The sequence below is a fragment of the Vidua chalybeata genome, chromosome 17 (genome assembly GCF_026979565.1).
Source record: "Vidua chalybeata isolate OUT-0048 chromosome 17, bVidCha1 merged haplotype, whole genome shotgun sequence".
Taxonomy (NCBI): domain Eukaryota; kingdom Metazoa; phylum Chordata; class Aves; order Passeriformes; family Viduidae; genus Vidua; species Vidua chalybeata.
The window spans coordinates 14222505-14234893 of record NC_071546.1 but is presented as its reverse complement, the minus strand read 5'-3'; the positions used below and the strand labels follow the sequence as shown (position 1 = coordinate 14234893).

At 51.0% G+C, this 12389-nt stretch overlaps 1 protein-coding gene across 7 annotated transcripts in view; it reads right to left on the bottom strand.

Annotated features, from left to right (window-relative positions):
* RIPOR3 (RIPOR family member 3) overlaps positions 1-12389 on the bottom strand; it is a 42157-nt gene that overhangs the window by 7669 nt on the left and 22099 nt on the right. For all 7 annotated transcript variants that reach the window (XM_053958237.1, XM_053958234.1, XM_053958235.1 and 4 more), the window contains 10 exons: positions 10740-10818; positions 10325-10348; positions 10136-10189; positions 9343-9492; positions 8830-8893; positions 8413-8456; positions 7654-7779; positions 6372-6517; positions 1253-1382; positions 297-881 (listed from right to left, as the gene is read on the bottom strand). In XM_053958237.1, the coding sequence (XP_053814212.1) occupies positions 297-881; positions 1253-1382; positions 6372-6517; positions 7654-7779; positions 8413-8456; positions 8830-8893; positions 9343-9492; positions 10136-10189; positions 10325-10348; positions 10740-10818 (1402 nt within the window). The remainder of the gene's footprint in view (positions 1-296; positions 882-1252; positions 1383-6371; positions 6518-7653; positions 7780-8412; positions 8457-8829; positions 8894-9342; positions 9493-10135; positions 10190-10324; positions 10349-10739; positions 10819-12389) is intronic.

Here is a 12389-nt window from a genome sequence, read left to right as displayed (position 1 = left end):
GAGCTGCACAGAGCTGCTGCGGCCACCTCGAGCTGCAGCGAGCTCGAACACCACCGAAAGGTTCGAAGCCAGCCCAGGCACCGAGACCCAGACACAGCCCGGGCTCTGCTGCCTTTGCTCCGCCGGCTCCGGAGCCCCGGGGCCGCTCCGCGAGTCCCGCCCGACCTCTGGTGGCCAAAATCCCCCGCTGGGGCCGAGCCACGGCCGCGGAGCGACCCAAACCCAGCGCAGGGCACGGAGCTGACCCGGGACTAAGGCAGAGCCACACCGCCTGCCAGAGGGAAACGCCGCCGTACCTTCAGCTTATCCCTCAGACTCGAAACCTGGCACTCCAACTTCTCCAGCTGGGCTCGCCCCTCATCCCGCGATTTCAGCAAATTTAGCACTTCCTGCAGAGTCCTGTCTATTGACTTTGCACGCCCGTCTGGTCTGAGGTCGTTTGCAGCGTTCCAGCTTTTCTGGCTGATGTTTTCCTGCTCTGCCAGGCGGCGACCCCGGGCCTGGCCCAAGGAGTCTCTCCTGCCCTTGTGTCGGGGGGGGAAACTGGAGGGGCTCCTTGGGAATCCATCCCCACATGGGGTCTTCTTCAGGATGTCCAGAGTGCTGTGGTCTGGGAGGGGATGCTGCAGCTCTTCTGCTCCAGTCTCTTGAATAATCACCAGAGGCAACATCCTGTGGTCCAGGGCTGGGGTTGTACTTCTGGATTCTGCCCCTTTCTGATCCTCAGAGCTGAACGAGTCTCCCTCGCTCGTCTCCGCGGGGTTGTGGGGCTTGTTCCTCCCAGGGACGTCAAAATCACAGGCAGCCAGGTAGCTCAGGATGCTGGGAGGTTGGGCTTCCTCCCCTCCTTCCCCTGGGCTCTGCCTCTGCTGCAAAACAGACTGCAAAGAGATCCCCAGGTGAGCCTGGAGACAGCTGGAAAGCCCAGGGTCCCACCTGGGAGAGGGGACTCTGCTTCCCTGGCTCCCAGCTGGATTCCCACCACAGACTAGTGCAGCAGACACCCACAGCCCTGCCATCCCAGCTGCTGAGCAGAGTTTTGTTGAGGGTTTTGTAAAATGTTTTACAAAATCTAAAATACAACTCAGAAGAAAAGGGGTTAAAAGAAAAATTTAACGATGCCCCAAAATAAACTGCAAAGGTGCCAGAGTGCTGTTTTCACATTTCTGAGTGTGCTCCTGAACAGCCTGATCCAACCCAAAAGCCAAGCCCAGGTCTGTGCTTTGCCTTTTGCTCTCCCCCATGTACTCACCAGGTAATACCTCTCTCTGAAGCTGGGGGTGTTTGGGGGGGTCCAGTTGTACAAAGAGCTCTTCCTGCTACCCACAGAAAACTTGGCAGTGCTTCCAGGTGACAGAAACAGGCTCTCTGTGTCAAAGGGGCTGCAGCAGAAAAAGTGTCAGTGAGAGCAGAGAGCACAGAGGGGTTGGTAGGATTCGAACAGGGACATTTAGTCAGCAACACACAGAATAAAACAAAACAGAATCTGCCTCTCTAGCCAGAATCTTTGATTGCTCCAGCAGAGAAAGACACAGGCAAAAAGGTTGTGGTTTGTACACGGATTTCTCAACAGCCTTTGGACAGAAACCTGTGCCAGAGCCTTTGGAAGAGGAGCCCAGCGGGCCCAAAGGCAGGAGTGCTCTGTCCCCTGACAGCGGCGCTGGCCCAGGCACGGGCAGTGACACAGCCACAGAACCACAGAGGAAGGAAATGCAGCACATGTAATAAAGGAGAGCTGCCAGCTTCCCTCCTGCAGAGCACACACCACCTGGAAAAACCAATAAAAGCCCTCATTATCCTTCAGCTATTAATAAGCAATTCCTTTGGCTGGCAGGGGAAGCCTGTGCAGTGCTACTTGGCAGGGTCTGTGGTTCATACAGCCCGGGATGAGCCAGGTACAGCCCCAGAGGAATCTGGCTGTGGTCTGCAGGGTTTGTCAAGTGCTGCTCCAAAGACTTCCTAATTACCTACTCTGTCTCAGCCATTGGTTTCTCAACTCCTTTGCAAAGCAGTGTGCAAAGGAAACAAAAAATGAATGATCCCCTGGGATGCAGCTCAGCTAACCAGGAGACAGAAAACACATTTCAAGTTAAGTAAAGCAAGATTAGTTTCTACATGTGGGTTTGTTTTTTTTTTTTTGTTGCCTACTGAGATGCCTTGTGGCACCAAAAGAAAGTCTTTTTTCCCACTTGAGTACTGGCATTTTGAAAAAAATGAATTGTTTGCAACAACGCTGCAGCCTCAGTGACTGAATATAACAACCAAAGAGCAGGATAAAATCAGCTGAATTCAGCTGTACATTGCAGGAGATGCAAGTGAAAACGAGGACTAATCAATTGCAGGGAAATGAATTTCTGCTCTCTAGCAAAAGTTGAAAAGCAGAGTCCCAACCCCCTCTGGCGTCTCCAGTTGCACGGGGACAGTCCTGCAGAGCATCCTGCAGTGCAGCACTCTGCTCCTCCTGAGCTCTGGCAGCTCCCCAGCCCAGGTGAATCGGCTGAACCAGGCAGTGCCACCCAGCTGGGCTCCATCAGCCCCGTTCCTCAGAGCCACGGGAACAGCCATCTGCACTGACTCACGGGCAGAAATAAATCGCCTTTCTGACAGCAAGAGCCTTTCAGCCAGAGCCTGCTGTGTTTGCTAACGAAAGCAAATTACTCCTACCCATGGCATTCTTCACAAAAGTCACAGGGATCCATTCCTCAGACTTTTCATGTTTAGCTTTTAATACAGTGATGCAGTAATGCAAGATGACACTTCTAGGAGAGGAACAAGAACAAACAAAAGCTGCTTTGCCCCTTTGACAATTCCTAAAAGCCTCCAGCAAAATGCAGCTCTTCAGCTGGCTCCAGACAAGCACCAGCTCCTGGTCCTGCAGGAGTGACAGAGAGAGCAGAGCAGAGGGGGACAGCAAGAATGGACTCTGCTCTGGAGCTTCTACTATCTCCTGGCTCTGAGCTCCTTGGGCACAATCCATCACCTCCCTCCACATTTGTCCAGCAAACAAACCCTCACGCTGGGACAGCTCCATGAATCCATCTCCCCCAGCACTCTGACACAGACAGAGCCCAGCAGGGAATATTCCAGGGAAAGCCAGAGAAGCCAGTCAGATGGAGTGGGCTTTCCCCAGACACAGGCTGCAGTTTGAGGCAATCCATGGCTGGGATCCCTCAGTGCAGCAGACTTTGCAAGCAGACTATTGTCTTTAATTGTCACTGGCTTTTCCTCAGTTTGTTTAGTCACTTCCTGAAATCATTGACATAAAACCTCTGCATAGGTAAAAACTATGCAGGAATGTCGTTGTTTAACCTTAAACTGTGGAGCAAGTACTTTGATGGGGGTGGGGGGTGGCTGTGGCTGAACTGAGAGAAATAGTGGCTCCACATTTCCTGTCCACATTTCCCAGCCAACATCCACATGCCTGCACAGGATTATCCAGCAACAGCTTTTCATGACTGAAAAACTCTATTTAAAAAAAAATAAATCTAAAGTGACCCACAAGTCTGCCCATCTTTGCTGTCCCTGTTCTGTGCCCCAATCCTCCCCTCCTGTCCAGCCAATCCATGATTCAATACCTCCAGACCAGTAGTGTGGATAGAACCCCCTGCCTGAGTCCCACTGCTCAGCCTGTGAATCCAGGTTTACATTAACACCCCCAGAAAAGCCAATTCTAGTCAAGTGGAGTGGACTTGCTGTTAATAATGAGATTTTTCTTTCCCCCATTAAGCCCTGGGGGAAATGCCCCTGGAATTCAGCAGGGAGGTGGTTGCTGGCTCTCACCCACCCTAAAAGCACCAGTCTCCAGATTATCCAGCTCGGCTCAGCACCAGCTGTGAGAGCAGAGATGCACTGCCTGAAGGTCCTGCAGGAGGAACTGCCTGTCCACCTAAGTCTGCATCTGTAAGAACAACACTGGCAGTAGGTATGCACCCCAAAATCAAAGCCAGACCTTCCTTTTCTACTCTCCCTTAAGGTTTTGTCCCCCTGCCCCAGGAGCCCCTGTGAGCCAGGCCAGCACTGCTCAAAGCAGAGCCACCAGAGTGGTTCTGACTGGATGGTGCCCCTGGCTCCCAATGCAGGGCACTACTGGAGCTCTGAAAGGAGAATACAGCTCTCTCTTTATCCTGCATGTGAGACACAGAATTCAGACTGCTGTTTAGGTTGGCAAAAAAACCCAAAGCCTTTTGCCAAACTGGCCAACAAAGGCGTTCTGCAACGGCCCAAGCTCATTCACACTCCTCATGGCACAATCTATAAAGGAGCTGAAGGCACTTTTTGTTTGAGCCCAGAAGACCAGAGGCCTATTTAAAGAAAATGTACATTTAGAAGCAGAAGAGAGATCTACATTTGGATTTCTCACAAAGCAGGTCTAGACTGAAAAATTGCCTCTCAGGGAACTTCGAGTAAATCAGATGGATTTGTTTAGTTACTCTTGAATCAGAGGGAAAAGCAGCTGTTATTATGAGTGCTCTATCTCTGAAAACAGAAACACCCTGAGTTATCACCACACAGCTTCTCTCTTCTGTAAACAGCCCCAGCAAACAGACTGTCAGAGAGGAGAGGCCAGCTCTGCACAGAGGAGCTCTGGAGAATCCACTTGGTGGGACCCCAACACATCCCACAAAACTTAAACACAGCAGAGACACAGAGCCGGGGCTCTCGTGGCTGAGAAATTCCAAGGGGGGATTAACTCCCCAAGACAATGAGTCACCAGCAGCCCTCTCCCAGCTCAGCTGCTGCCAGCTCCAGGGCTGTGTGATGCTGTCCCAAATCCCACGGATGTGCTCCTCCTGCCAGCCCAAAGCTGCACTCTGAGCTGGAGACTGCAGCCAGAGCGCGTCAGCAGCGCTGGGACGGAGCTTCCTGCCAACTTCTGCCCCAAATACAACGTGCTGGGGAGATTCAGGTCAGGAGGAGCTGTGCAATAGCCCAGAATAGGAGGGGGTTTCTCCTCATCCAGCTCTTTTGGAAGAGCAGCTTGTGTGCATGATAAATTCTGAAGTTCCTGACAGTGAGGACAGGAAGGGAGTAGATCCAGCAGTGTGAATGAAGGACTCTGCCTGGCACTGCCACTGCTGGGGGTCACAAGAAGAGAGAAGTGATTTCTTCCAGACCATAAACTCCATTTACTGTGGCCACTGTCAGATCTCAGGAGGAAAAAGCATCATAAAGAGGGGCAGGCAAAACTCTGCCAAGGTGGGTTTATTTCTTACTGACTTCAAGCAATTTATGCTTGAAAATAATTTTCAGCCCAGTTGCAGGTACAAGTGTCAAGAACCACAGCACACACAAGGGACACTCAGAAAATGGCACTAGATCAATAAAGCTCTTCCTTCCCCAGCCATGGAACCAGAGCTGTTCCTGGTTTTCCTGCTGAGAGCCTGCACAGGTCACAGGGGCCTTTTGGGGAGCTCCTGACACCAAGGGGTGTTCAGAGGGCTCTGGGCTGTGCAGGGCTGGGAGAGCCCAGGCTGCAGAGAGCCACGTGCAGAGGGACCAGGGCAGTGTCCCTGGGCACCTCACTGAGGGGCTGCTGCAGTCCTGGACAAGGAAAAATGGAAACAGGTTAAAAAGCCTTGATTTGTTGCAGCTGGTTCTCTCCGTGTGGGACACCAGTGCCATAAAGCAGAAATAACAGAACTACCTCAAAACCCTGGGCTGGGGAGTCTGGAGGGAGGAATAAGTGCCACTGCACCATCCACAGCAGTGAGAATTTACTTTTAATAACAGCAGTAATCCACTACAAAGATCAAATTACAGATTTAAAATATAAAACAATTTAACAAATCATAGGCACCGTGACAATGCTCAGCTATTTAAAAGTACATCCGTGAGCAGCTTCCCTGGAGTGCACAAGCAGCCTTGTATTCATAACTACTTACAGTGCACATACAAAGGTGCCAAGCCTTTGGGAAAACTGCTTTTTAACAGAACACATCTTGGTGACAATGACTGCCCTAAAACTTCAGCTGTGTATTTTTTTCACTGTGCCCAGAAACCGCTACTTTCAGTTTCATTTCATCACCTTTAAGACATTTTCAGCGTTCTGCAGACGCACACATTGCCTGGAGGCAGGTGGAATGCTCCTTGTGAGGAGCAGAGAGCCAAGTCAGGCCCCTGCTGAGGTGCCATGGCTGTGGTGACACAAAGGAAGAGCTGGAAGGTCACAGGAACAGCTTCTGTCCCCTCCCCTGCCTGCTCCCAGCACCAGCTCCTGCCCAGGGCTGGCGGTGTGGGAGCACGGGGCTGCTCTCTACCCTGCTCTCGGACAGAAAGGGGAGCACGATGTTGAATGCAGCTCAGGCTGGGAGCCCTGCACTGTTTCCCATCATGGTTTTCTAGCTGCTGCCACTGCCTGAGGCTGTACTTACTTCCAGAGCACCTCCAGCCGCAGCTTGATGGTGCCCAGCTCGGTGATGTCCACCACGATGGCCTGGGGCTTGGTGCTGAAGAAGTTGATGCTGTCACACGTCACCACCCCCACCAGGATGGTGGCCAGGCCTCGCAGCTCTGTCACCTGCAGAGACACAAAGAGAGCCCGTTCCAGCTCGGCAGGCAACCCCAAACCACCTGCACAGAGAGGAGAACAGCCCAGGTCAGATCTGCCCCGGGCCCGCAGCAAACCCAGCCCTGACACAGCTCTGCACCACCAAAGCTGTGAGCCACTGTCCCCACGAGGGACACCCGCAGAGAGGAGGGGTCCAGGAGCTGGGGACACACACAGCTGTACAGCTTCTACTGCTTTTAAACCTGCTCTGTGCTTGCACTGGGCAGAGATCACAGAGCACTGAGTGGAAAGGGCAGGAGGTCAGGAGGACATTTGCCAGCGGCTCGCACCAGCTGAGAGAGTACAAAAAAAGAGTAAAACTGTCACTGCCACACAAAGTGAGACGAGTTTTTACAACAGTTGTAGTAAAAGAGGGATCTAAATTGGCTTCTCACCTGATCCTCACTGTGCAGTGACCACCTCATAAACCCATGTGCAAAGGCAAGGTGCAGGGAGAGTCTCCTGTGTAAGCCAGCTGCTGCTGCCAGGGCAGGGCAGGGCAGCCCTGCAGGAGCTGCTCCAACAGCCTGGCAGAGCCCAAAGGCTGCCCTGGCACAGCTCCCCAGCAGGACAGGATCCAGCAGAGCCTTCAGCCTCAGCTCCCTGCAGGCTGGCAGGGCCAGCCCCTGAGTGGTGCCAGGCACTGCTGCCCAGAGCTCAGCCCACCTGCCACAACCACGGCTGGGTTTTCCACACAGGAATTTCTCTCCTCCAACAGAGAGCAGTACTGCAGGCACCCAACATCCACGTGGGGGACAAGGATAATATCTACATGCACATCTGTGTCTCCACATCCAGGCTGCGTCCTAGAAATTCCCCAGATATTGATCCAGGAGTTCTTTAAAAAAACAGCAAACAAAAATCCCTAAACAGAACCACACATCCCAGAGCATGGGAAAGCAGATGGGCTAATACACTTACTCGTGCCAAAGGAAAATCAGAATTAATGTCCCTTCACTCGGCAGAGCATGGATTAACTGCCATTTTTTACACAGTTAAAAAAAGAAAACTACCTAAGAATTTTGAGAAACCCTTGGTAGCCTAAGAGGGAAGTAGCAGAAGACCTGTTAACCCACTGCTTCCAATCCAACCATTATACACCACACCTTGATTTCAAACTTCTCGTGCAGATTGGGTATAAAAATCTTTTCTTCCTCATCCCATGTTTGGCTGTCATCAGTCTCAATTTTGCCTTTCAGCCTCCACTTTTGGCGCCCCAGTCGCACGAACACCTGGGAACCACAGAGGAAAGGGTGTTGGGCCAGCATGTCCCAGACCATTCCCTTCAGCCCACAGGTCCCAGTCCCACAGAAGCAAAGCCATTCCCTTGCCCACTGGGCCCTGGGTAGAGCAGAAAGCTGGAGACAGGAACGGGGGAGCAGGTTTTAACCCCTGAAAAGCACCCAAAGGCACATCCCTTTGCTGCCCTGCAGCTGGGGTGGTGCTGAGGTACAGAATTCACTGCTGGAACTCCCTGGGAAAGGTGAGGACAGGAGAGCACCCAGGGAGACACTGGGTGCATCCACATCATGCCAAGGGCAAGCTCCCAGGAAACAGGCAGCCCCTGTTGTCTGATTCCAGGGCAGCTCTGAAGGCCAAGCCCTGGCAGCTGGGTTTGGTAGGCAATGTCTGGCAGCATTTAAACCCTCCCATACCACCCAAACCACATCCAGTGCCCCCCGTCCCTGCCCAGCCTCCCAGGGCACAGGGAGTGCCAACGCTCTGCTCTCCTCACAACAGAGCCTGGCGTGTCACAGCCTGCCTCCTGCTCTGCTCCTACACCTTCCACCCCTGCCCCCGGTGCTGCTCTGCACTCCCACTCCAGGGAGAAGGGACAAAATGCACAGGTAAGTCGCATACTGCACCTCATACTGGTCTCCTGGGCAGAGACGAGCAAAGCCCACCAGCCCTGCAAAGAGAAGGAAAACTCCCAGTGTTTGTAGAGCTCCACAGAGCCCCCCAACACCTCAGCCTGCAATAAACCAAGTGACCCTCTGGGGAACTCTCCCTCTTGTCCCCAGCTCTGTGCAGAGCTGCTCCACCAGCCCAGCGCACTCCTAACAGGACAACATTAAATTGAGGTGAAAAAAAGAAAGCGTGTCAGCTTTGTGTTCAAATACAAAATACCATGGCAGGTCTGTTTCATAGCACTGGAGCAAAACCAGAATTCTGTCCGAGGTCTCTCTGAGTAACTGGACTCTCAGTGCATCAGATTGCTGCCCAGAAACCCCAAACCAATGAAATCCCAAATCAGTGAATGAGGACAGGAGAAAGGAACCTACCTTTCATCTTCACATGAAACTCTCCCAAGTGCACCTCCAGAGCCCCCTCTATGAAGCACATGTCCTGAAAGAAAGACTGCACAGTCACCAGCACTGCAGAGGAGCTCCTTCCCACACTGCCATTTCTTTTAAAACACTTGGTTTCTTTTTCTTTTCCAAAGGACACACAAACATTTTCACCAGTAAAGGCAGATAAAAGTAACGTGAATGGATTCTGTACAACAGCAAATCTGCCACAGAGGAGTGGAACTCCTTGACTCATCACAGTCAGCTACCCTCCATGACTGGCTTTGTAAAAATAGCACAGCTTGTTCCTTCAATTCTCATCCCACACTTCCAGTGGAAGCCATGGGAGACCCCAGCACCAAGGATTTTTCACACAGTGCACCTGTATTTCATTCACACACGTTTGGCTTTTAACCCACACCATTAACAAACAGCCAGCAGCAGCTGCCAGCAGATGCCCATGAAGGAGCAGGCAGGTCCTGGTTAGGAGTGTGAAGGATCTCCTACCTCTGTGCACTCCTGGACGTTCTTGTAGAGCTCCACCAGGCTCTCCCTGGAGGCTTTGGTGGCAGGGGACAGGGAGAAGGCCTGTTTCATGTTGGTGGCCCCGTCCCGCAGCCTGCACTGGATGCAGTAAGCTTCATAGAGCTCTTCTACCTTCAGAACACAGAAAGAAGGCACTGGAGTTACCCTGGCATAGCTTTGGGAAGGAGCATCAGCAGTGTTTCCTGGCAAAAACCCCAACAACCAACCCGGATCCCTCTGTCAGAGGCTGCAGGATGCTGCAGCTCCTGCATTTTGCACTTTGCTCCTCGATATCCCATGCTTCTTCCAGGAATGCAACCAGCTCTGCTTTCTCCAGAGCAGAAGGCAAGAAGCAGAGTAACACTTTGCTCACAAAAATGGCAGAGCAGGAAACCAGTTCCCTGAACACAGACTGAAACCCTGCAGAGCTGGCTGTGCCCAGCCTCTGGAAGCCCTGGCAGGCAGCAGACACAGAACTGCCCTGTGGCCCCTCAGGCTTCCCAGAGCAGCATTTTCTGAAAAAAAACTGGCAGAAAATGCAAACTGGCTTCACAGGAAAGCTCAGGTTGGGTCGTGCCCAACATTCAGCCTGAATAGAGCCATTCAGGAAAATAAATAAATAAAAAAAAACCCTCCTGCTGTAAAAAGAGTGGCTACAGCTTTCAGCAGTCCCCAGCAGCCTCCCCTGCAGATGGATTATAATCAGAGTGCTTTCCATGGATAGATCACTTCCAAAGCAGAGGGAGCCTTACAGGCACACGGTATAAACCCTCACCTTGCTGATGTGGAACTCCAGTTTCCTGATGTACCTCTCCACAGAGCGGATTTGCTTTTCAGGAGGGGAGCGAGAGAGAAAGGGATGTAAGAAATTATTCCCCAAATGTGTCATTAGGTAACACAGCAGACAGAACATCACCCATTTTCCTCTATTTCCAACATTCCATCCCATCCCCAACAGCCTTACCTTGTCCAGGTCGTAGTAGAAAGCCTGAAAGAGAAATGGCACAGGCTGAAGAGGAGAGCACCTGGATTTGCACCACTAAATAATACTTTCATATGTACTGCAAGACTCACTAGGAGCATCCTAATTTACACAAAATTAATATTACAAACACTGATCAGTGAGCAGACACAAGGAGATGCAGCCCAGAAAAGGAACACGATCTGAAGAGCACTGCTGGGTATTGAAAATGGGAAATTTCAAGGTAAATTCTCCCATCTGGGACTACCTTGCTTGGGACATTTCTGATCGTGCTGCTCTGCTGGATCCCACCTCAGTGTTCTAACTGGACAGCCCCTGGGAGTCCCAGGGGGGAGAAAGGGAGAAAGCACCTGCTTCTGTGGTTTTATTGAAGTGTGGAACATGGAAAACCCCTTACCAATCTAGAGTTCCTTTTGGTGTCTTTGTGCCGACCAGAGAGATAATCCAGCTCGGCCTGATGTGCTTCCAGGTATTCACTGGGGAGAAAGGAAGGCCGTGTCAGATCCTGGAGCATTCATTAGAGATTCTCTGCGGAGCTGTTTCAGCAGAACGTTACAAGCGATGGAGGAGGAGAACATCAAATTCTAACACACGCATAAATCACAGATCTCCCTCTCGGGTTTCTCTGGCTGTTCCTACCTGACCCTTTCCTGCAAGGCAGCAGAAAGGTTCATTTGCTGGGGAAGGCTCTGCTGACAGGGACTGAGGAGGAGGAGGAGCTCACAGCCAGCCCCACCTCGGAGAGGCAGAGGCTCTCCACATGGAGCACCTGCACTCCAAGCCCAGCTCCCAGGAGCCCTGCCCAGGTAAGGGGGCAGATGCTGCTCAGGGCTTTAGCAAACAGAGCTGAAAGCTGTGTTAAGGCAATTTCTTCATCCTTTTTCCAGGATGAGATCTATTTTGCAAGGTGTGAAGCACTAGGTGCCAGTTGGCTCCTCCAGAGCTGCTTGCATGCGTGGGTTGTGCCTTTGGACTTTCCACAGGGCCTGAAACCTTTTCAGCTGGGACTCCTCCAACTTTGCTTTCAATACAGAGCAGACTTAGGTAACTTTTTCCTCCAGTGTTTAAAAGGGACCAGAATCACCTGGTAAACACTACATTCTTAGACACTGTCTCTGAGCAGTCAAAATAACTTCATTTTGGACAGCTACACTTCCTCACATTCGCTTTGATGCATTTCGTTTTCTCGCTGCTCCAAAACCAAGTCCCCCAAGACATCTTTCAGAAAAGCTTCATCACTTTTAGCTTTAAGTATGTTAGAATTACCAGCTTGATGGAATGGCAGCCAGATGGTTAACAGAATAAAGAGGTATTTTCTACAGCTATAAAGAAACAGGCACGTAAAATATGTTCTGCACTGAAAACTCAAGTCACTCCAGCAGCGAGTGGACTTTGTCTGCATTTACTTAAAATTTGGCCTCTGCATTGCTATTTGATACAGTTGTTTTCTGTAGGTTGCTTCAGTCAATTAGTCAGCCACTCACTGCTGGCAGGAGGCTGCTCATGTGGCACTCGCTGCAGAACTGGGAACTAATTCTGACCCACTTTATAGCTTCTCCTCCCTGAGCTCAGATAAATTCTCAGCTCTGCAAAAACATTTGGTTTCCTGGTTTCTTTTAAACCTAAATCCTCTAATAAGACATTGGTGGATATTTTTAGGGCGAAGACTTCATAGTCTTTTATTGGACTGAAAAGGTGACACTTCTGACTTTATAAAGTGTCACTACAGTGCATTTGATGTTCTTTGCTTAAGAAAACACACTATGACCAAAATGAGTTCAGTAGCCAAATGTGGAGGACAGCAGTAACACACTGCAGGAACTGTCAGGAGGGTGCCAGCACAAAGAGCTCCAGGGTTCACAAATCCAGGAAAAGGTATTTTATCTTCTGATAGCAGCTGCAGGCTGTAAATGAAGTTCCTGTGATAATAGACTCAGAACATTCTGGGAAATCAAAAAGCTGAAGTTTTCAGGTGAGCCTGCTTAGACCTTTGCCTTACAAGGCACCCAGAGATCACAGAGTTATTCTGAACTTCAGAGTTTAATTC